Source organism: Rhinichthys klamathensis, unplaced genomic scaffold (genome assembly GCF_029890125.1).
Source record: "Rhinichthys klamathensis goyatoka isolate OS25496 unplaced genomic scaffold, OSU_Roscu_1.1 h1tg000109l_1, whole genome shotgun sequence".
Classification (NCBI taxonomy): Eukaryota; Metazoa; Chordata; class Actinopteri; order Cypriniformes; family Leuciscidae; genus Rhinichthys; species Rhinichthys klamathensis.
Window position 1 is genome coordinate 4,429,972 of NW_026606647.1, and position 22,649 is coordinate 4,452,620.

At 38.3% G+C, this 22,649-nt stretch overlaps 1 protein-coding gene across 4 annotated transcripts in view; it reads right to left on the minus strand.

Annotated features, from left to right (window-relative positions):
* slc9a7 (solute carrier family 9 member 7) overlaps nt 1-22,649 on the minus strand; it is a 53,306-nt gene that overhangs the window by 8,474 nt on the left and 22,183 nt on the right. For 2 of the 4 annotated variants that reach the window (XM_056253976.1, XM_056253978.1), the window contains exons 4-15: nt 21,956-22,032; nt 21,195-21,307; nt 20,891-20,996; nt 20,298-20,444; nt 19,474-19,574; nt 17,594-17,682; nt 16,891-17,004; nt 15,404-15,515; nt 14,800-14,953; nt 8,029-8,088; nt 4,846-4,909; nt 206-288 (exon numbers count right to left, since the gene is read on the minus strand). In XM_056253976.1, the coding sequence (XP_056109951.1) occupies nt 206-288; nt 4,846-4,909; nt 8,029-8,088; nt 14,800-14,953; nt 15,404-15,515; nt 16,891-17,004; nt 17,594-17,682; nt 19,474-19,574; nt 20,298-20,444; nt 20,891-20,996; nt 21,195-21,307; nt 21,956-22,032 (1,220 nt within the window). Of the gene's footprint in view, nt 1-205; nt 289-4,845; nt 4,910-8,028; nt 8,089-14,799; nt 14,954-15,403; nt 15,516-16,890; nt 17,005-17,593; nt 17,683-19,473; nt 19,580-20,297; nt 20,445-20,890; nt 20,997-21,194; nt 21,308-21,955; nt 22,033-22,649 lie in introns of all 4 variants that reach the window. The other 2 variants (XM_056253975.1, XM_056253977.1) reach the window with 2 other exon arrangements.

The following is a 22,649-nucleotide window of genomic DNA, read 5'->3' on the forward strand; positions in this document are numbered from 1 at the left end:
ATAAGTGTCTCTTTTGTTTGTGGTCTATGGAGCACATGTTTTTTTGCTAGTCATTTGCATGGAGCTCACTGGCTAGGCTCACGGAAGAGCAGAGAATAGAACGGGGAAAGCAAGAAGTAATGCTCAGCCGTGCTTGAGTTCTTAATGACAGGAGCACAAAAGTGTGTGAGTGTGTGTTGTTGTGAATGGCATGCTGAAAGGATACTTGTGGTCAAAAGTATACCAAAGTCTAAAGAGCCAGGCGCTCTCCTGCTTGGTCTTGCTCTGCCCTTCTGACTGGGTTCCATCCTGAGGAGAAAGAGGAAGCAATTGTCATTTGTATAATGTAGGGAAGGGTTTGGAAACTTTATCTTAATATACTACAGGTCCTTCTCAAAAAATTAGCATATTGTGATAAAGTTCATTATTTTCCATAATGTAATGATAAAAATTAAACTTTCATATATTTTAGATTCATTGCACACCAACTGAAATATTTCAGGTCTTTTATTGTTTTAATACTGATGATTTTGGCATACAGCTCATGAAAACCCAAAATTCCTGTCTCAAAAAATTAGCATATCATGAAAAGGGTCTCTAAACGAGCTATTAACCTAATCATATGAATCAACTAATTAACTCTAAACACCTGCAAAAGATTCCTGAGGCTTTTAAAAACTCCCAGCCTGTTTCATTACTCAAAACCGCAATCATGGGTAAGACTGCCAACCTGACTGCTGTCCAGAAGGCCATCATTGACACCCTCAAGCAAGAGGGTAAGACAGAAAGAAATTTCTGAACAAATAGGCTGTTCCCAGAGTGCTGTATCAAGGCACCTCAGTGGGAAGTCTGTGGGAAGGAAAAAGTGTGGCAAAAAACGCTGCACAACGAGAAGAGGTGACCGGACCCTGAGGAAGATTGTGGAGAAGGACCGATTCCAGACCTTGGGGGACCTGCGGAAGCAGTGGACTGAGTCTGGAGTAGAAACATCCAGAGCCACCGTGCACAGGCGTGTGCAGGAAATGGGCTACAGGTGCCGCATTCCCCAGGTCAAGCCACTTTTGAACCAGAAACAGCGGCAGAAGCGCCTGACCTGGGCTACAGAGAAGCAGCACTGGACTGTTGCTCAGTTTTGCATGTCATTCGGAAATCAAGGTGCCAGAGTCTGGAGGAAGACTGGGGAAAAGGAAATGCCAAAATGCCTAAAGTCCAGTGTGAAGTACCCACAGTCAGTGATGGTCTGGGGTGCCATGTCAGCTGCTGGTGTTGGTCCACTGTGTTTTATCAGGGGCAGGGTCAATGCAGCTAGCTATCAGGAGATTTTGGAGCACTTCATGCTTCCATCTGCTGAAAAGCTTTATGGAGATGAAGATTTCATTTTTCAGCACGACCTGGCACCTGCTCACAGTGCCAAAACCACTGGTAAATGGTTTACTGACCATGGTATTACTGTGCTCAATTGGCCTGCCAACTCTCCTGACCTGAACCCCATAGAGAATCTGTGGGATATTGTGAAGAGAAAGTTGAGAGACGCAAGACCCTACACTCTGGATGAGCGTAAAGCCGCTATCGAAGCATCCTGGGCCTCCATAACACCTCAGCAGTGCCACAGGCTGATTGCCTCCATGCCACGCCGCATTGAATCAGTCATTTCTGCAAAAGGATTCCCGACCAAGTATTGACTATTGAGTGCATTACTGAACATAATTATTTGAAGGTTGACTTTTTTTATTATTATTAAAAATTGTGTTTTATTAAAAACACTTCTTTTATTGGTCGGATGAAATATGCAAATTTTTTGAGACAGGAATTTTGGGTTTTCATGAGCTGTATGCCAAAATCATCAGTATTAAAACAATAAAAGACCTGAAATATTTCAGTTGGTGTGCAATGAATCTAAAATATATGAAAGTTTAATTTTTATCATTACATTATGGAAAATAATGAACTTTATCACAATATGCTAATTTTTTGAGAAGGACCTGTATATCATAAGTAAATATTCAAAGAAGCACTAAATTAGGATAATTTTGATGCAGGCAAAAATAATAATTGAATTGATGTTACAAAAACTGACTTTAGAAGTCAATATATATATATATATATATATATATATATATATATATATATATATATATATATATATATATATATACATACATTTCCATCATTGAACTGATGTCTATTTGGCCTACAGCAAACAGCAATCCAGGCTGCAATCATGTCTGAGGTTCATAGAGGCTGTTCAAATATTGAAGATATTTGGGAGTAAATCCAAGGTTTAGAAAGATGACACTTTAAATGTGAGCTCAAAAGTCTGCCTTTTAGGTAATACAGGCTTAAAAGTGCAGTGTGTATTTTCTGTGCCCACAAAAAAAAGGCAAAAATAATGAAAGTCAAAATATATTTTCCATCTACTCACAAGTCCAGTATTACAAATTACAAACTGACTCCACTTACATTTAATTTGCGGTCATTAAACTGTTTTTTATATATTTAAAAGATAAAGTCAACCGATGTGGACGAACAAGAGAATACAGTACCATGTAATTTAATTATTTCACTACTGGCAAAAAATAATACCAGTGATTTTTGCAGATTTTCTTTATGAAGTCTGATACTTAACCAGTTATCCAAACTAACAGTTAACACACTCCTTATTCATCAATTGACCCTGTAAATGTAGTGAAATCTTTACGTACGTTTATCTAAGTTCACCTAATCTCTTGAGTTCAGCTTCATTGCACTTAAAGAGATTACAGATTTCACAAACAAGCTCACAGTAACACTATACCGCAATCTACACTAAGCTTGCCGTATTCCTTTAGTGTTAATACTATAGTGAGGACCACTGAAGGTGTGACAAAGACAGAAAGTGTACCGCAACAAAAGCAAAAAGTACGCATGCTCATTAGGATTGTCATAACACCCAGACCTTCAATAGTTGATCCCAGTACAAATAAAGCTGCACAATTTTCATGTCAAAGCAAAAACTAACTAATAAGCTCCCGAACACACTACTTTGCTTAAAGTTTAATTGTAACAAATTAAAATGAACAAATGGCATGCATGTAGGAATAAAAACAAAAATTAAGAGCAGTAAGTTCCTCTTTTCAGCACTGTTGTTTGATTAATATTATTATCTCATTTTTATTAACTCTGCGAGACTCCATGCACAGATCTTGATTTTGAAACACACCAGGGGCTGATTTTGAAACATTCTTAAGAATAAAATCCTTAATTATTATGTTCTTGCTTTCTATAGTTATATATTATTTTGTAATATGTACAATATATTGTAGTCCTGAAAATAAGATAAATACATTCATAAAACCTCTTAAAGTGAAGGATAGCCTCACACTTTTTTTACATTACAAAGGGTATGGCGTTAAATGAATTTACTCGGCTGTTTCAAATATTAACCATATATTAAGAATTATAGCACAAGTACAAGTTACGTAGAAAATGTTTTACTTCTATTATATTTTACTTTTTTAAATCTAGCATACTTGTAACTCAACATACTTGTATCAGATGTTTGTTTTGACAAAAGGAAAGAGAGACACATAACCACTGACCATATCCTGCTTAGGCAATATATAGAAACTCACTTATGTCTGTTTAACAGCTTACTATCTGACAGTAATGTCGAGAAATTATTTATAGTGGGAAACAAAAAGGTTCTCTCCCCTGAGTTAATTTATTTTATTCTAATGAAAAGCAGCCTGTAGGGAACATTCCTACAAACACATTTTTGTCTTAAAGGGATAGTTCAAATTTCTCTCATCGTTTAATTCAACCTCATCTTTTATGTTCCACAGAGTAAAGAAAGTCATACAGGTTTAGAATGACTTGAGGGTGAGAAAATGACAGAAAATCTGGCCCAGATTTGCATTTACCATCCCACTATATTTATCAACAAGTGTGTTTGACCGCTCACAGTCAGTCGCAAGCACAAGCTCTCTTCAAAGAGCATGTAAACTCTTTGACTACTGATACTTCACAAAGGCTACTATTGCTATCTTTATTACTTCAGCATCAACTTTGTACCAAAGTAGCAGTACTTTTGACATCCTCAGTATTCATATTACTAGTGCGTGCAGTCTGCGTTATCTTCTAAATGAGTGTGTTCTTGTTCTTTTGCAGAAGCCAAGATGATTGGCTTCTACTGATCTGATTTATGTCATTGTCCTATAATGGAACCAGTTTAAACCAGGATGAACAGAGGAGAAAAGTCATTAGTTTCCAAGGTGTCCACTCCTAATTAGCTTTGCCATTCTAATTTGAGTAACAATACATGATATAAAAAGCAACTTGTGTTTCTACATTGGTACATGAATTTGCACTTCTTAAAAAATACCCCAGGGTTTCAAACACGACACGGGCAGCAGTGCTGACGCACAATGGCAACAGCTAAGAGGCTTCGAGGTTGTTTGCAACTTTGCATGGCCACTTTTGAAGGGGTCCACAAACTTTATCTTTATAAGGATCGTTTTTTTAGAAGCAGAAACCCGGAAAAAATAATTTACATGTGGTTTTGGGGTAGCTATATATGAGGTTACACATTAAAGCACAAAAGGAACAGTATGATGTCAGTGGCGGCAATTCAGAATGAGTTTCACATTTTTCAAAAGAAATGCAAGTGAGATTTGTCAGTGTGGGTTTCTGTTTTTTTTAAGGTGTTGGCAAGTTCTTCCTTCAATGTACATGTAAGTCTATGGAACATTATAAGATTGTTAATGTTTAAAAAGCAAATTCTTGCACAATTTAAAGAATCACTCATGTCCATTGCAAAAGTTTAATACTTAAAACATAATGATTGTAAAAGCTTCATTGGCAGGAGGACAGAAACATTTTGAGACTTACTCCCTGAAGGACCTGGAAGCTGTCCCCACATGGCTGAAGATCCTGATCGGGGTCCACTCCAACTCTGAAAGAGACAGAAACTGAATGTCAGTCTGTGTGTGCGCATCTGTGATTTAACCCATAGTGCAAAATGCAGCCACATATGTGCCGTGACCTTTTAGAAAAGCCCACAACGAGCAGCGGCACGATGAAAAGAGGAAAGATGCAATGGACTCAAGCAGAGAGATATTGATCATGTTATGATCTTATTTCACACAACACGCCTTCAGCAGCAAGGCAAGGTTTACACAGGGAAGTAGTAACAGAAATGGTCTACAGACAATTCCACCATTTGTTCTCTTCGGTTGGTCACAGGCCAGAACTTCTAAGACAGAGTTTTGAATATAATCTAATTAGGATAAAACTACCACTAAATAGCAAGTTAAAACAAAACAAAAAGGATGACCAAAATATCGGTACCATATCGTTATCCATCTGATATTAGAAATATTTGTTTATCAGTATCAATACACACGATATATTAAATTGTTCATGCTCATTTCACCTATTTCTACATTTAGATTACTTTGCCATCATCTTAATCTAAATACTAATTTACTAGCACTTTTAAATATAATCTGAAAATACATATAACATTGTGATGCCTAAATACACTAATTTATTTTAGTTTTTCATGTTTTATTTTGTATTTTTTTTTAGTCAAAGTATAGAATTTTAATATCAACCTTTCATTGGTTAAAAAATAATTTCTACTTTTCATTTAAGTTGAAGTATTTAAATGACTAAAAGTGAAATAAAAATAAATTAAAGTTAAATAGAGATTACTAAAATTTAAAAATAAAAGCTTAAAAATATTAAGAAAATACTATAATAGTATATAAATAATACTAAAATAACACTGATTGATTGGTTATTGGCTGTAACATGATAATTATTGGCTTATCGCTATCAGCCATTATTTTAATATTTAATATTGCATCCCTAAAACATCGGTGGGTTGTTTGCGGTCTATGTCGGTCAGACTGTAGTGGAGACCAAACTTGTGTGAACAGCCAGACATTGGCTTGACTGGCTGAAATACGAGGAGAACCCAGCAGACCTTTAGAGCTCAGAGGGTGAGATTCTGCTGAGATAAGTGACACACTAGGTGAACTTTCACTTTGGCCTTTGAGTACATTTACTGATCTTTGATCCTATGGCTCATCTTTCATTCTCCCTCTCAATTAAAGCAGTGGATATGATGCGGCAACTGGCTTTTGAACCCCAAGGATCAACAGAGACTTCATTGTTATGTTAGACAGAGCTTGAGGGTTAGCAGATGCTCAGGCATTCTGAGCCTCTAGTGCCGCCCATGTGGACAAGCACCAATGAAAACAAAAAGAGCTGACTTATCGGTCTTTGCTCTCACAAATAGTTAAACCTTTACTGAATGTCTTATCTTTTCACAGTCAACGAAGATAATTTGTTTCTCAAAATGTGGGCGACATTAATTCAAATAGAGAAGGAAAAAAAACAGTTAACATGCTTCTGCCAAAGTCAGTGACGCATATCTGCGACAACCTGGGTGTCTTAACAAGCTGCTGTTGTTTCTACCACGTCTGGAAGAGAACTGTCTGTGTAAAAAAAAAAAAAAAAAAAGTGTTTTTTCTTCCCCATGGTTTACAGAGTTGTCCAAACAGGACTTACAGCTCTGGGTTGATTTGCTCACACATGCAAATTGCTTTGGGGAAGGGTAAAAATGTATGTATTCAGAGGAGGAAAAGAAAGAGACAAAACAAAATAGGAAATGGAATGCAAGGAAGTCGATGAATGTAAAACAATATAAACATTAGGCTACTGTAATGGCTAGGCCTGCAGCTGAAGGGTGGGCTACATTAAAGGGTCACAAGGAGGTCGAGGGAGAGTGCAAAGTACCGCCCCTAACCGCATTCTATGCTGTATGTACGCGCCTGTGCGGAAACATATCAGCACGGTGGATACTGAACATATCCTTCCTGTAAGACGGTCAGAATAGCTCTCGCTGTCGGCCTGTGTGCGGTTGCAAATGTACTAAAGCCAAGGACAGCAGATTGTATGATTCTAATGCAGGTATAAGTGGAATCTTATTAATTTCAAGTGCCTAATCTCATTTCTTTTGATGCCTTGGTATTACTCATCCAGTGTCAGGTCTTTGCCAGTGAGCTTTGTGTAAAGATTTCCTTCAACACACCAATGTGAAAACAGGAGCGACAGCACACACACACATTCTTTCAAAGTGACTCCCACCAGTTTTAAAAACAGCCCTGGAAGAAATGCACTGGCACATCATGGAGACTAACCACTAAGAACAAACATTTGAGTGTGCTCAGGAGGTTAACTGCCTATACAAGGGTACTGTAGTACACTATACTGAGTAAAGAAGAAGATTATTACAGATAATAGAACTGATACCAGACAGTTTACGACCGAAAGAGAAACACTGACAAAGCAAAAGAAAAACTATCTTGGCTTGTCTTGGTAAGTAAGATAGTAAGATCTAAATATCCTAAGATAAATAAATTCTGTGTAATTAAGAATTTTAAATGAGTAAAATTATAATAATAATTATTTATGAATACGAATCACAAACCAAATGGTCCATTCTCTTGTTCCATTACGATTTTTACAAAATGTTTTATTAAGCTCTAGTTTTTTATTCCTCATTTAAAATTATTAATTCATAATATGAATAATATGTAAGGATTATTCAATTCAGTCTGATGGAATTCAACTATTAATTGAAATGCGTAAATCTTGAAAAAGGCTTAAAATAGTTTTGAGTGTAGGATTGGTTATTTCTCCATTTATCGTGCACTTTGATCTTTGAAGAACGTGGACAAACAATGACATACTACATGAAAGGTAATATCCGAACAAGCATAATAGGGGCACTTTAAGCACTTTGTCTTTTGATGGTTTCAGACAGGAATCTTCTTTTCAGTGCATCACTATAAAACAAAACAGGATAGTAACAGTAAAGCAGATTTAGCAGGGACACTGTGCAATAGAGTGATAAGCAACCAAGACGTGAGTGTTTGATTAAAGCAGAAGCCCAGACATTACAGTATCAAACACCCACACAAAAGACTGCTTTTAGTGTGCAGTTTTCCAAGTGAGGTCAAAAGGTCACCACCACCTGTACAGGACGGCAAAGTCCCTCATCACCTGATGTAACTCCGCAGTCTACGCAGCCTCTCCTCCTCGGCAACAGAAGACTCTCCAACCCTGAGCACAACACACAACTCTTGAGACCAGCCCTGCAAACATCAAACATCCTGACAGCTTCTACTCAGAAAAGTTAGAAAAACTTCAAACTCTGGTATGTTTTTGGTTCCATGTATTGCTAGTTGTGTTTCTTGGAACTAGGGCCGGGACTTTAACGCGTTAATTAAGATTAATTAATTACACACTTTAACGCGTTAATTAATTACACAAAAAATTATTTTTAATCGCACTTATTTTTGCACCGCGGAACGTTTCTCACTGGATGAGTTTCGGCGGACCGATTATACTGGCGCACCAACTAGCGTTCATGACATAGACAGTATAAGAAATGGACAGAGCCATCTCATTGGAACTCAGTTGAGACAGTTGAAGCCCATTTTTAGCGATTTCTGAGCACTTCCGTTCCTGACGCGCAGACTCAAACCGACTCAAACTAAGCTTGATGACGTGAGCAACCTGTCTGACAGACGTGAATCTTCTAGTAGCTGTGCGTGAAAATTGCCAACGTTAATCTTGCAGAGACGGGGAACTTGCGCAAAGAGTCCTTTATCGTGAGTGAGCAGGAGTAAGTATTCCGTTGCTTTTATGGACTCATTATCTATGGGCTTCTCCCTTGACGGGGCGTCCCCCCGATTGACTGCGAGCTTCTCCTCCTGTCTGTACGGTAATTTCTGTACAGCGCGACAGAGAGTCGAGTGGTTATGACGCAATCGTTAGCCTATTTTTACTAAAACTGCTTCTACGGGGCCATAATGTAACATAGAAGGTAATGGAGCCCTTTATACATTGTCGTGTTTCTTTAGAAATAAATAATGGACAAATGGAGTCTTTAAACGCCTCAGATGTAAAGTTATTCGCTGTCAAAGTGACGCCAAAATGAATGGGAGTCAATGGAAATGCTAACGCAAGTGAAGTTCTGCTACAACATGGCGGCACCCGGCCGGCTTCAACTTCCGGTCGATGGATTACCCCCTTGGTTCATGACGAAGAAGCAAGGGGGTAATCCATCGACCGGAAGTTGAAGCCGGCCGGGTACCGCCATCTTGTAGCAGAACTTCACTTGCGTTAGCATTTCCATTGACTACCATTCATTTTGGCGTCACTTTGACAGCGAATAACTTTACATCTGAGGCGTTTAAAGACTCCATTTGTCCATTATTTATTTCTAAAGAAACACGACAATGTATAAAGGGCTCCATTACCTTCTATGTTACATTATGGCCCCGTAGAAACAGTTTTAGTAAAAATAGGCTAACGATTGCGTCATAACCACTCGACTCTCTGTCGCGCTGTACAGAAATTACCGTACAGACAGGAGGAGAAGCTCGCAGGCAATCGGCGGGACGTCCCGTCAAGGGAGAAGCCCATAGATAATGAGTCCATAAAAGCAACGGAATACTTACTCCTGCTCACTCACGATAAAGGACTCTTTGCGCAAGTTCCCCGTCTCTGCAAGATTAACGTTGGCAGTTTTCACGCACAGCTACTAGAAGATTCACGTCTGTCAGACAGGTTGCTCACGTCATCAAGCTTAGTTTGAGTCGGTTTGAGTCTGCGCGTCAGGAACGGAAGTGCTCAAAAATCGCTAAAAATGGGCTTCAACTGTCTCAACTGAGTTCCAATGAGATGGCTCTGTCCATTTCTTATACTGTCTATGCGAAGAAGCTGACGAGATCGCTTTGGTTGGCCGGTGGCTGGGAAATGTTGTTACAAAAAACGAACGGATGGACGCGTGGATAAGAGCATGGTTGTGTGCAAGCTATGCAACAAGGAATTCGCTATTGCTATTAGTGTAGTGAAGCAATATGCTATTTTGTTGCAATATGCTATTGCTACACTTAATGGCAAAAATTGCACTGGTCTGCTGGACTTGGTTGAACAAAAATAAACAATATTTTGTTGCTTAAGCTTATGTATGCAGTCATTATTCAATGGTATACTAAAAATCCATGTGAAAAAAATTACTTCTCACAGTTCTCAGGTCAAATATTTATGCGATTAAAATGCGATTAATTTCGATTAATTAATTGCAAAGCCTCTAATTAATTAGATTAATTTTTTTAATCGAGTCCCGGCCCTACTTGGAACATATGGCATCACATGAAAAAGTAACAGTTAAAAATGTTGAGGAAATTAACATTCCCAAAAGAGTGATATAATGGTTAAATGGTCTGTTTGGGCACACTGAGACAGAAGAAAACAATTGATGTCGATCGAAATTCATTTAAACTCTTCTGCAAAACAGACATTTCCTCTCCGATACATAAAATGTGTTTGGTGCTTCACATTCCTTCTATGAATTGGCCCTCTGTGCTCTGAGCTCAATGTTTATAGAGTAAGTGGAACCTCTCGGGACTGTTCTAGAAAAGGGAGAACTGGCCAACACAGAGGAAGAAAGTCTTAACCAATGCAGAAGAGATTCTAAGTCTAAACCAATGCAGAAGATTGGGCTTCAATCTTGAGACACAGACAGCCTCCAACCACTGTCATAATACTGTATATAGGCTTTTCTTTTGCGTTTTATTTATATTTATATTTTAAAAAAACATTAAATAAACATTAAATTAAATATAATTAAAATACAGCAAGTAATACAATTACCACTTGAATACCTTTATGAAAAACAGCACTTCATGTGAATGTGAAAGTGGCCATGCTTTGCATTCTGATCTCTTTTTTCCTTTCACCAGCACTCAGACATCACATTGACAAATGCCTAAAAGTACACCATCGATTCCAGTTTCAACAGGGAGCTATGAAAAAGCCTCTCTTTAATCTCAGGTGACCTGGTCAGCAGTGGCAAAACAACAACAAAAAAAGCAGTGGCATCCCATCTTGTTTCTTTGAGCTAAACCTGAGCCTCTTCTCTAATTCCCAAAGTACAGTAGCTTTGCAAAATGATTTCAACGAGTTATCTGATTGCTTATTTTAATTGCACATTGATTACCCTGTAGTTGCCCAAAGCATGAGACAACCGCCGTGGAGTTAAGAATAGCCTGGAAAAATGTAGCGTGAGCTAGTCCAGGGGTCAATTGTAGTGCATTTGTGGAAATGGAAACCCTTTGGAGAAAAAGAGAGAATTAAATCCATCAAATTTAGTTGAAAAGTAGAACAACAAAAAGCCAGCGGTGGAATCCCTAAATGCTCAGGAAACACAGCTGGCAGAAAAATCACTACTGTTAATACACTAATGCACCATGAGACCAGAGGACTGTTACTCTTACTGTGCTGAATTTAAAATAAGACAAACGCCAAATGTCTCCTTGATCTGCCAGTGTATTGTCTGATTATTGTCCTACTACACCCATTATATATATTTTCCTAGTGTGTGTCCCACTCATTTGCCGGGTCTGCTTCATCGGAATTATCCGCACACACACACACATTGGATTTGGCACAGGTTGTATGTTGGATGCCCTTCCTGACGCAACCCAGCACTCACACACACTCCTACGGCCAATTTGGCATATCCAATCCACCAAACCTGCATGTCTTTGGACTGTGTGGGGGAAACCGGAGCACCCGGAGAAAAAACACGCTGAAGCGGGGAGAACATGCAAACTCCACACAGAAAAGACTCCTGAATCAGCTGAGTTTCAAACCGTAGACCTTCTTGCTGTGAGGCGACAGTATTGTCCTACACCCATTAAATTGCCAAAATTCATGAATCTAAAGTTGCTGTGCTGTAACACTAAATAAATATATATGATACTTTATTTAGAGGGTGCATGGACACAGAGGGGAATGAAAGGCCCTTCAAAAAGAAACAGGAAATTAATCAATATCTGCAATATCTTTGCATACAGTACATGTGCATTTGGATGCTGTGGTTCTTACCAAAAAATTTGCCACATTGATGAGTAAGGACTATGCACTAACTAAGGCTAAGGTCTTACTTGCTATGTGGCTGCTTACTGGCCAAAGTCCTTTCTTCAATGTAAGTATATGGAATTTTTTCACCTATTTTATCATCTACAAGGTAAAACTCGTAAGTCCGATTGCACGTTATAAATAAAAAATAAAAAGCCTCAAACATGTCCTAAGCATTGTGGGCCTTTAGGTGTATCGGTTCTACTCATTTACCATGTACGCAAACCCTAGAGATGGTTGTGTGTTCTGAAATACTCAGCCCAGCCCGACTGGCACCAACAACCCTGCCACGTTCAAAGTCACTTAAATCACCTTTCTTTCCCATTCTGATGCACTGTTTGAACTTCAGCAGATCGTCTTGAGCTGCTGCCATGTGATTGGCTGATTAGATATTTGCATTAACGAGCAGTTGAAGAGGTGTACCTAATAAAGTGGCCAGTGTATCTTTAGTTAATTCAGCTTTGTTTAAATGACTGAAAACTATTTTTAATAGTTAACAAAACCAACACTGGTTCCAATGCAAGAAAAACAACCATTCAATGTTCAAGTAACATGAGGGTAAATAATGACAGAATTTGAATATTAGGCTGAAATATCCAATTAAAAAAAAAAATCCTACTACGTAAACTTCCTCATGCATTTGACATATGTTATAGTTATGGTTGCTATTTCACTGGACATGCAAAAATCTCTGAAACAGCATCAGTGCATTGTGATCATGATCCATGGGATGCAGTGCAAGCTAAACAAATAGGCCTCCATTAAGAGTGTTATGTAGCAGCAGGAGACTCAAGACAATTACAGTTATGAACACAGTCTATTCTTACTCCTGTTCGGTCTTAATTCCATTGCATTAGCTCTCAATTACGCAAAGCCATTTAGTTGGTGTTTGAAAAGAATTTAAACCCGTATCACCCTGATTTGTTGGCATTAAAGGACAAAAGCAACTCGTTCACAGAAATACTCTTGTTAACGCAGCTAAGATTCACCTCACCATGTCCATCCTACACATATCTGCGACTCAATGAGTGAACAGCAGTTCTGCAGATAATAATGTGAGCTTATCAATCCCATTCTACATCAGCTGCCATCAGCACTGGTCCTCAATAATCCTCTTTATTCTGACAAACTAGCAGCACTTATTAATGGCGCCGTACCAGCCAGCCCCTGCTGAGGACAGCCAGACAAACACCAGTTATTAGTGAACAACTTCCCCATCTGCTTGGTTGCAGAACTCTGGTTCATTTTCAATTTCACCTCAGAACAAACCAAAAAGGAAGACTGTGGCTAGTTTCACACTGTGTTTGTCAACTTTGCAGTCTCAATGATGCCTGTTATACCCTCTATATCACACCCCAAAATTATCATGAGAGGAAGGAAAATCAAGGAAAGGAAGGCAAATCACATGTGACCTCATTTGACAAAATCTGCTTGATTAATAAAATGAATAAACATGTTTGTGGTGAGCTTTTCTGCCATCTGCTGGACAGTCTAAGTCTTTTCTCAATGTTATCCAAGCCTATCCACCGTACCATTTGAAAACCTCAATTTTACATTGTCCAAGGGTATGTTTACCAACAACAATGTACTAAAAACAGATGACAACGTTGTCAAAACGATCCCCATTCACACGGATCTGCGAAAAGGACTAAAAAGGCTGCATTATGCATGCCAGGCGAGTAGTTAGCAATATCACTTTGTCAAGAAACACCCCACGAACACGTAATTTGCATGCGTGAACATGAAATACGAATGCGGCATGACGTCACCGCTTTTCACAAATTCACGTTTTTGTAGTTAACATGGAAAGGGTAAAGGTATCGTTTTCAAAACCTTGCACTTTGGAACCCGGCGTTTTCAAAAGCTTGTGTTTTCAGGCCCCCAAGCACGTTGTCATGTAAATGAACGGCTAAAACGCATAAAAAGTTTTCCGTTTTCAGTTGAAAAGGGTGTCGTGTAAACAGCCCCTAAGTGTTGTTTGTGCATTTAAAACGGGACACCTGGCTGTTCAATGTGATTTCTAGGGGGTTGCAATGCGGTTTCTAAGGTATTGTTAGTGCATGTCTATGTGGTAGCTTACTGGTCCAGGTCAGAGCCCACCCAAAGTCTACATGATGCTCTAGGGCTTTACCATCCTATTTGTAAACAATAAAAAAAATCCCTAAAATGTTCCTACGAACAAATTATAAAACTTCCATGCATGAAAAATGCTCCTGAATCCATCTCACTCTAAACAAAAGGGTAAAATAATGCAATGATTAAAGGGTTAGTTCACCCCAAAATGAAAATTCTGTCAGTAATTACTCACCCTCATGTTGTTCCAACCCCGTGAGAATTGCCTTCATCTTCGGAACTCAAATTAAGATATTTTGGAACTGCGCACCGCTTCTTGGTTGTACGTCACACGCATCACACACATGACCAGTGTCGGCCAATAGTGAGCCTACGTGTGACGTACAACACAGACGCTTTGCGCAGTTACACTACGTGAAATCTCAAGGCCCACAGAGAAGCAAATGAAGTTGAATAAAGTCGTTACTTTTGTTTGTTTTTTTGCACACAAAAAGTATTCTCGTCGCTTGATAAACTTAAAGATAGAGCCACTGTAGTCACTTGGACTACTTGAACGATGTCTTTAACTTTTCTGGGCCATCAAGTTTCAATCCCTTAGAAGCCTATGGAGGAGTGAGACAGCTCTCAGATTTAATCAAAAATATCTTAATTTGTGTTCCGAAGATGAACGAAATTCTTACGGGGTTGGAACAACATGAGGGTGAGTAATTACTGACAGAATTTAAATTTTTGGGTGAACTATCCCTTTAAGGTCTCGTGAACTCAGACCTGATATGTAGCCAGGACAGCATTGGCGTGGTGCCTCCTCCAAACACCCAAACTGTGAAGAACACAATGAGCAGGGTCGTGGTGAACATCATCTGTCGCGCGTATGTGGCGGTGTCGCGGATCGCCAGAGCGAATGCCATTGCCCCTCGCAGCCCTACAGAGTAGAAACACACACACAGCAGTCACAATAGATTTTTAGTAAGAATGACAGTGCTGCTACAAATAGAATGTTAGTGAACTTAAACAGGCAGAAAGAGCCATCACACTCGATCAGATGTTTTAAGGGTACTGCACTTTGCTGCCCTTTTAGCTGGGTGGTGTTGCTGATCTGGAGGGAGCTGCTCCACATCAAGAGCCGTTATTAGAGATGTTCTGATTGTGATGGCTCATTTCCCTCTTAATTTAGATCTCGATAACCTTCAGCAGGGTGCTGAAAACTACCGAGAGTTCACATCAAAGAGTCTGACACTAAAGGACACTAGAACACTGATTCCATTGATTTATATTCTACTTGGTTGTATTAATTAAAAATAGTTGTCTTATCTTCAATGTTATGCAAGCATCAGAGAGAGTAGAGGAAGTAAGCCATGTGTGGTCACCATACCTGCAAACATCATCATGTGCTGAAAGTTTCCACGGACTTTGTGTCTTCGGCCTAGGTTAATAAGGAAAGACAGGGGGTAGATGTTCAAAGCCCGGCCGATAAAGATGGCTATCTGGTAGTCCAAATGTTAAGGAAATGTCTTCTCACACAAATTGAATTTTAAAGGAAATTTAGACATATACTACCATCCAAAAGTAAGAAATTAATACTTTTATTCAACAAAGCATACATTAAATAAACCAATTTTACATTGTTACAAAGTTTTCAATTTCAAATAAATGCTGAACTTTCTATTCATCTAAGAATCCTGAAAAAATGTTTTTGGTTTTTTTGTGTGTCAAATAAATGCAGCACTGGTGTGAACATTAGAGACTTTTTCAGAAATATTAAAACCCTCACACTTTTTAACTGAATTGTAGATTGTTGGTTAAAAGTTTTAAAACAAAGATAATGCTGAAGATCAATTATGTAAACTGGTATGTTGTCCAGATTCAAGATTAGATTAGAATCTGTTAAAAAATAAAATTTTCAATTTCAAAACAAGTACTGTAATTGTGTTCAATACTTATAGCTTACATATGAACAATAAAGTCATACAAACCACTTTTATGGTGCTTTTTGTCCTTTTGGAGCTTGCCAACCATGGTGACATTATTACAGAGATTCCTAAAATAATAGAAAAGTAATAAATGGAGCAATTCCAATAGGGTCCCCCACACCATCGGTGCTCGGGCCCTAACTAGCTATTTCTTTAAAACCTGTACACAATGCCTCTCCTAGTGGTCATAAATCACAATTAAAAATAGGTGATAAAACAGCCTTGAATTTTCCCAGATGTTCTTTGAGTCTTTAAAATGCTTTGGTTCACAGGGAAATCATCTGTAACGTGCTCTCAAACTCTCAAAATTGTTAACTATCTGACTGAGGTGAATTCTAGAAGTTAACAAGCCCCAAACGAAACTGGAATCGAAACTGGCAATCTAGTTGTTGAAGCCACATATGTTAATTTTACTCCTCCCAAAATGGTAAAAAATAAACATGTGAGAGCATGTTATACCAGCTCCCGATAGTCAGATATGATAGTGCTACTTTAACAATCATTGCCACATTTATGGCCCGCCACAGAGGAGTAGCTGAGCATCTCTTCAGCAAGCCGAAGAAGAGCAAACTGCCACGTTCATTCCACAATCTTCTTCGTTAACAGTAGTGAGACTAAATGATCTTACCAGTGCTGATGCCACTCTCTCTCCTAATGCGGTCTTTGATCTTGAATAAAGCTGACGATAAATAAAATGCAGCTCATATCGGTCTCTTTCATAGATGTGAACTCCTAATTTGCATATAGCAAATAGAGATTGAATTTATATTCGTTTTGTGGAGACACATTTATGTGGCCAAGTGTAAATGCAACAGTTTTAACAAATCAGATAGCTAGCGGATCAGTAAAAACACATGACATGACCAGGTGTAAACAGCCCAAAGGATACAAAGGCTCCAACAATGAAAATGGGGCTGAAGACGTGATTCTGGAAGGTGAAGAGTGCCAAGCCCATGTACGAGAAGATGAAGTTCTCTGCCAGGAAGTGCAGCACCTCAAACAACTGCAAAGGCAAAAAAAAAAAAAAACACACAACACATGAAGTCGTCTGCACCTTTCAATAGCACAGTTGTTCATTGAAATGGCACATTTTTTAAATCAGGTCCTAACTGAACTAGAATTGCATGCTCCTCCTCTCTATACTCTACAATGGCTTTTATAACATATGTTAGCTATAAAGGTTATGCCGATATCTTACATTTTTGTGACTCTAGTCTATAACTTCTTCCCACAAACTGGAGCTTTGATAAAAGGGAGTCTGTCCCCCTGGAGAGAAATCCAGTACCATAGGAGTGTCGTAATTACTGCACCCTTCATCACATTGCACCGCTCTGACGACACCACGGGGGTGCTGGGAATTCATTTAGCACTATCCCTCGACTTACCGCCCCCCTTATCAAAGCATCTTTTGAAGTAGAACACGCAGGGCTCCCATCCTAAAAAAAAATATCCTTTCTTCTTTTCTACATACCTTATTTTTTCAACTTTGCCACAGTTCATATCACTCTGGTTTTATACCAGCTGCTCTGACAGCAGAAAACCAGAATCCAATGTTCATGTATTCTCCCTTGACTACATCAAAAATATTTTACCTGTTTAGTACGTTTGGTCGACTCCTCCGAGAGATTGTTGTAGGTATAGTGAGCCTGTGTGATTCCACAAAACAGCACAGCGACAACACCTGGAATAGTAAAGGAAATCAGCATATGTGGCTTTTTGGTTCCAAGTGAAGGATGGGATGCGATTTCAATCCAGGCTGGAGGTGGCCAATAAAACAATCAAATGACAAGTGCAAATGACTGCACACATTTACACATCAAGGTCGTTAAAGTTGAACAATATTAGCCTCCCAGATACAGCAACACAGAGTTTTACATTTTGGGATTTTATTTCACTTGTATTTGTATTTTTTTTTTTTTTTTTGCCGTTTTTGACAGTAAATCTGGAGAGAGGACAGAAAGCGAAATGGGAGAGAGAGGAGGTGGGATCGGGAAAGGACCACAAGCCGGGACTAGAAGCGCAACTGCGCCCCATGTCGGAGCGCTGCACACGAGGCTATCGGCTTCGACCATAAATGTTAAATATTTTCATGCTAATAAAGCACATAAAAATTTAAAGTCCCCGTGTAGTCAATAATTGTATCCCTTAAAACTCATCTTTGATCAACAAAATTACATATTTTCATGCTAATAAAGCACATAAAAATTTAAAGTCCCCGTGTAGTCAATAATTGTATCCCTTAAAACTCATCTTTGATCAACAAAATTACATATTTAAAGTTCTTTCCTTGAAAAAAACGTGTCTTCATGCCTTAAAATGGCTTGAATGTAACTCTACACCCTTGCCTCATTTAGTATACGCGGTTCTATGAATATTCAAATCAGCCCCACATCCACTCAATCGCACCAGCTCAGAGATCCACTCGTTGACGATCACACATTGACGTGATTGGTTACAAGGTAGTTTGTGACCGCGATTCTGAGACTGTCTTTGGTTCACTGCAGTTTTAAGGAGAAAATGCTCTGCAATGGTGTTGACTTATGAATTTGTACATGGTTTGTCTTAACGCATTTTAAAAACACCACATAGACATATAAATAACATTAAAAGCATGATTTTAACCACAGGGGGTGGACTTTAACAAATTATCTTTTAAACACCAGATTATGACACTATTATTCCAGTAGATGTTTAACAACAGTAAACATTAATTGTGGGGTTGCATATATGATATAGTTTGATGAGTTACCAAGCGGATTAACCACTATGCTTTCATTACCCACACACATTAACACCAGCATAGACAGTAAAAGAAATGGACAGAGCGATCTCATTGGAACTCAGTTGAGACAGTTGAAGCCCACTTTTAGCGATTTTTGAGCACTTCCGTTCCTGACGCGCAGACTCAGACCGACTCAAACTAAGCTTGATGACGTGAGCAACCTGTCTGACAGACGTTAATCTTCTAGTAGCTGTGCGTGAAAACTGCCAACGTTAATCTTGCAGACGGGGAACTTGAGCAAAGAGTTATTTGGCGTGAGTGAGCAGGAGTAAGTATTCCGTTGCTTTTATGGACTCATTATCTATGGGCTTCTCCCTTGACGGGACGTCCCCCCGATTGCCTGCGAGCTTCTCCTCCTGTCTGTACGGTAATTTCTGTACAGCGCGACAGAGAGTCGAGTGGTTATGACGCAATCGTTAGCCTATTTTTACTAAATCTGTTTCTACGGGGCCATAATGTAACATAGAAGGTAATGGAGCCCTTTATACATTGTCGTGTTTCTTTGGAAATAAATAATGGACAAATGGAGTCTTTAAACGCCTCAGATGTAAAGTTATTCGCTGTCAAAGTGACGCAAAAATGAATGGGAGTCAATGGAAATGCTAACGCAAGTGAAGTTCTGCTACAACATGGCGGCACCTGGCCGGCTTCAACTTCCGGTCGATGGATTAACCCTTGATTAACACCCACCTGTGAATCCACATGCTTCAGCCAGGAGAAAAGTACTCCAAGACATGAGGAAGAACAGAGCCGTCTCCAGTAGAGGGAAACAGTGCAACTTGGTGAATTTAGTCACGTGGGTGAAGTTAAGAATTTAAACCACATATCTGATTAGCTAATCAGTGCAAAAAAAGAGTGTATAAAAATAATCAGTGTATAAAAACATACATTAAAAAGCTTAGGGGGTTTGATGTTTTTGAAATAAAAGTAACTTAAGCTCATCAAGGCTGCATTTATTTGATCAAAAACATAACGTAAAAACTAATATTGTGAAGTATTATTACATTTTAAAATGTAAATTAGTCCTGTGATTTCAAACCTGTATATTCAGCATCATTACTCCAGTCTTCAGTGTCACATGATCCATCAGAAATCATTCTAATATGCTGATTTGGTGCTCAAGAAACATTTCTTAGTATCATCAATGTTGAAAATGGTTTTGCGGCTTAATATTTTTTATGGAAACAGTGATAAGGTTTTTTCAAGATTCTATTATACATAAAAAAATAAAAAACATCCTTTATTTGGAGTAACATTTTGAATGTCTTGACAGTCACTTTTGATCAATTTAATGCATCCTAGCTGGTTTTTTAACTTACTGACCCCAAACTTTTGAACAATGTGTATTCAAACTGCATTTAGTATTCCTGTTTAGAGGATACTGCAACGGTGTTTCTAATTTAGCAAATTAATAAAACAATAAACATCACAATGCAGTCAAAGGGCATGAATGTAACTCATTTGCATAAGCCTATATATATTTAGAAATATAATTTCATGACAACATGCAAAAGGATATGAGGGCAGTGACTACTCCAGTGACTGCACCCATGGCGAAAGAGCCACTGAAGATGCCCAAGAAGACGCCCACCGATTTGAAGAAGGCAGAGGCATCAAATGTGTGTGTGTTGGCTCCTGCAGGCTGATACGCCACAATTGACCTTCATACCAAAGACAAAACAATCCAAATTAACTGACTGTGCTGATCTATGACCAATGCAGCCAATGAAAAAATACATTTTTAAGATTACATATAAAATCATTCTTGAATGTATTTTTATATGCATGTCATTTTTTCCAGCAAAGTCAAAATACAACACAGTATTGCTGTGATATTCTGACTACAGGGACAAATAAGGTGCTTTATCTCTAGCTCATTGTGTCCAAAAGAGGGAGCAAGAGCGCCATCCTGAAATACCACTAGAGTTGCAGCATCATTAGTTTTTTACTATTCAACACTACAGTGAAAAATGTCCCTAGCACACCCTCTATGCTGGCAGCCTGGAAAGTCCCGCCAACTGCCGCAGACAAAACACGTGATTCTACCCCTTTTTTTGTAGCAACAGAAAGAGAACAAGAAAGTGATACTGTTTGAAGAGGGACTTACGATGAAAGGACTATGGAGACTGCGTCGTTCATAACACTCTCTCCAAACAGCAGTGCATAGAGATCACCATCAGCATGAAGCTCATTAAAGATCGCAAGCACTGTGACTAAAACCACAAAAATCAGCAACATTAAGTATACAAATCCTGAAATGGCTCCACTTACAGGTCAGTATGATAAAAAACAAATGTTAGCAGTCCATTTAAGAAAAGCTAAATTTCAACATTTAACAACAGCAAGTTTATACTAAATAGAAAAGAGAACAAAGAGACAATTAAAATGGACAAAGAGAGAGATGACATTACCTGGATCTGTGGCAGATATAATGGCACCGAAGAAGAGGCAGTCTGTGTAGTAGAACTTGTCAGTCAGTTGACCGAAGACATGCATCAGTTTCACCACACCATACATGAGGTTTCTTTCAAATAAATAAACAAATAAAGAACGTTTAGAATCGCATCTTGCAAAACTAACCATATCATTTCAACAGAATGGAAATGTTCTATATGCATGAAATACACAGATATCCAACTACATATTAAACTATATTTTGAACATCTTTTTTTGACACGGACATTTAACACTGAGAAAACCTTTAGGCATTCAGAATGGCAGGACAAAATGTTTTGTAATAATAGCTATTAAGACAAAATGGACAAAATGGCTATTAAGCGGAAAGATGGAGCTCAACCGGCAGCAAATGAAGAAATGCATCTGATAGTGACTGATTACTGCCGCCACAAATTCCATTACATGCCTGAACCTGGTTTATTGGTTAGCACACAAACTTTTAAGAGTTTACATTGAAATGTATATGAATCTATAAAAGAAAGTGTTATATTTACATGCTATAACTGGCCATTATCAACTTCTGTATTTTTTTAACTTCACTTAAATCCAACTATTATAACAAGTTATCAAAAGTAGACAACAGGTCACTCATAAGTATAGTTCTGTTACATCTGTAAAATGAAAGATTCTTGAGGCATGTCTTGGCTGCTCCTGCTGTCTGTCTGTAAACACAATTCCATGGTCAGTGGGAATACTATGAACCTTAGTGACTTACCCAATGACAAAACAGGAAATGGCAGTACCTAGGAAAGCATAGGTTATAATGGATCCTAGGTTTCTGAAGAAGTGTCTCTGGAGGAACAAAGAAGAGCATGTCAAGCCCAGAAAAATGGTGTGAAAAATGTCCTTGCCCTGAGAAAACGCCCGGTTCAACCTATGTTCTATGTAATTTATATAATAAATACCATATCACATATCTCCAAGGCTGCATTTATTTAATGAAAATACAGTAAAATTTAGCAATAGTTTAATTATTATTACAGTTTAATACAACTGTTTTCCATTGTAATATTTTTTAAATGCATTTCATTGCTGATGGCAAAGCTGAATTTTCAGCAGCCAATACTCCAGTCTTCATTGTCACATGATACTGATTTGGTGCTCAAGAAACATTTCTTATCAATGATTAAAAAAGTAGTTCTGCTTAAAAATTTTGTGGAAACAAATTTTTTTTTGTTGATAAATAGAAAGAACTAAAGAACAGCATTTATATAAAATAGAAATCTTTTGCATAAATGTTTACCGTCACTTCAGTAGCACTGTGTCATATTGTCTTATTGCATTTCTGTTAATAGATACTCAATTTTTACACATTGCACCTTTAAAGTCCTGTTTCCCATGTAAAAATAATATGTACTTATTATAGCAATTACAATAACTGGGTTATAACTAGTTATTAACCCTGAACC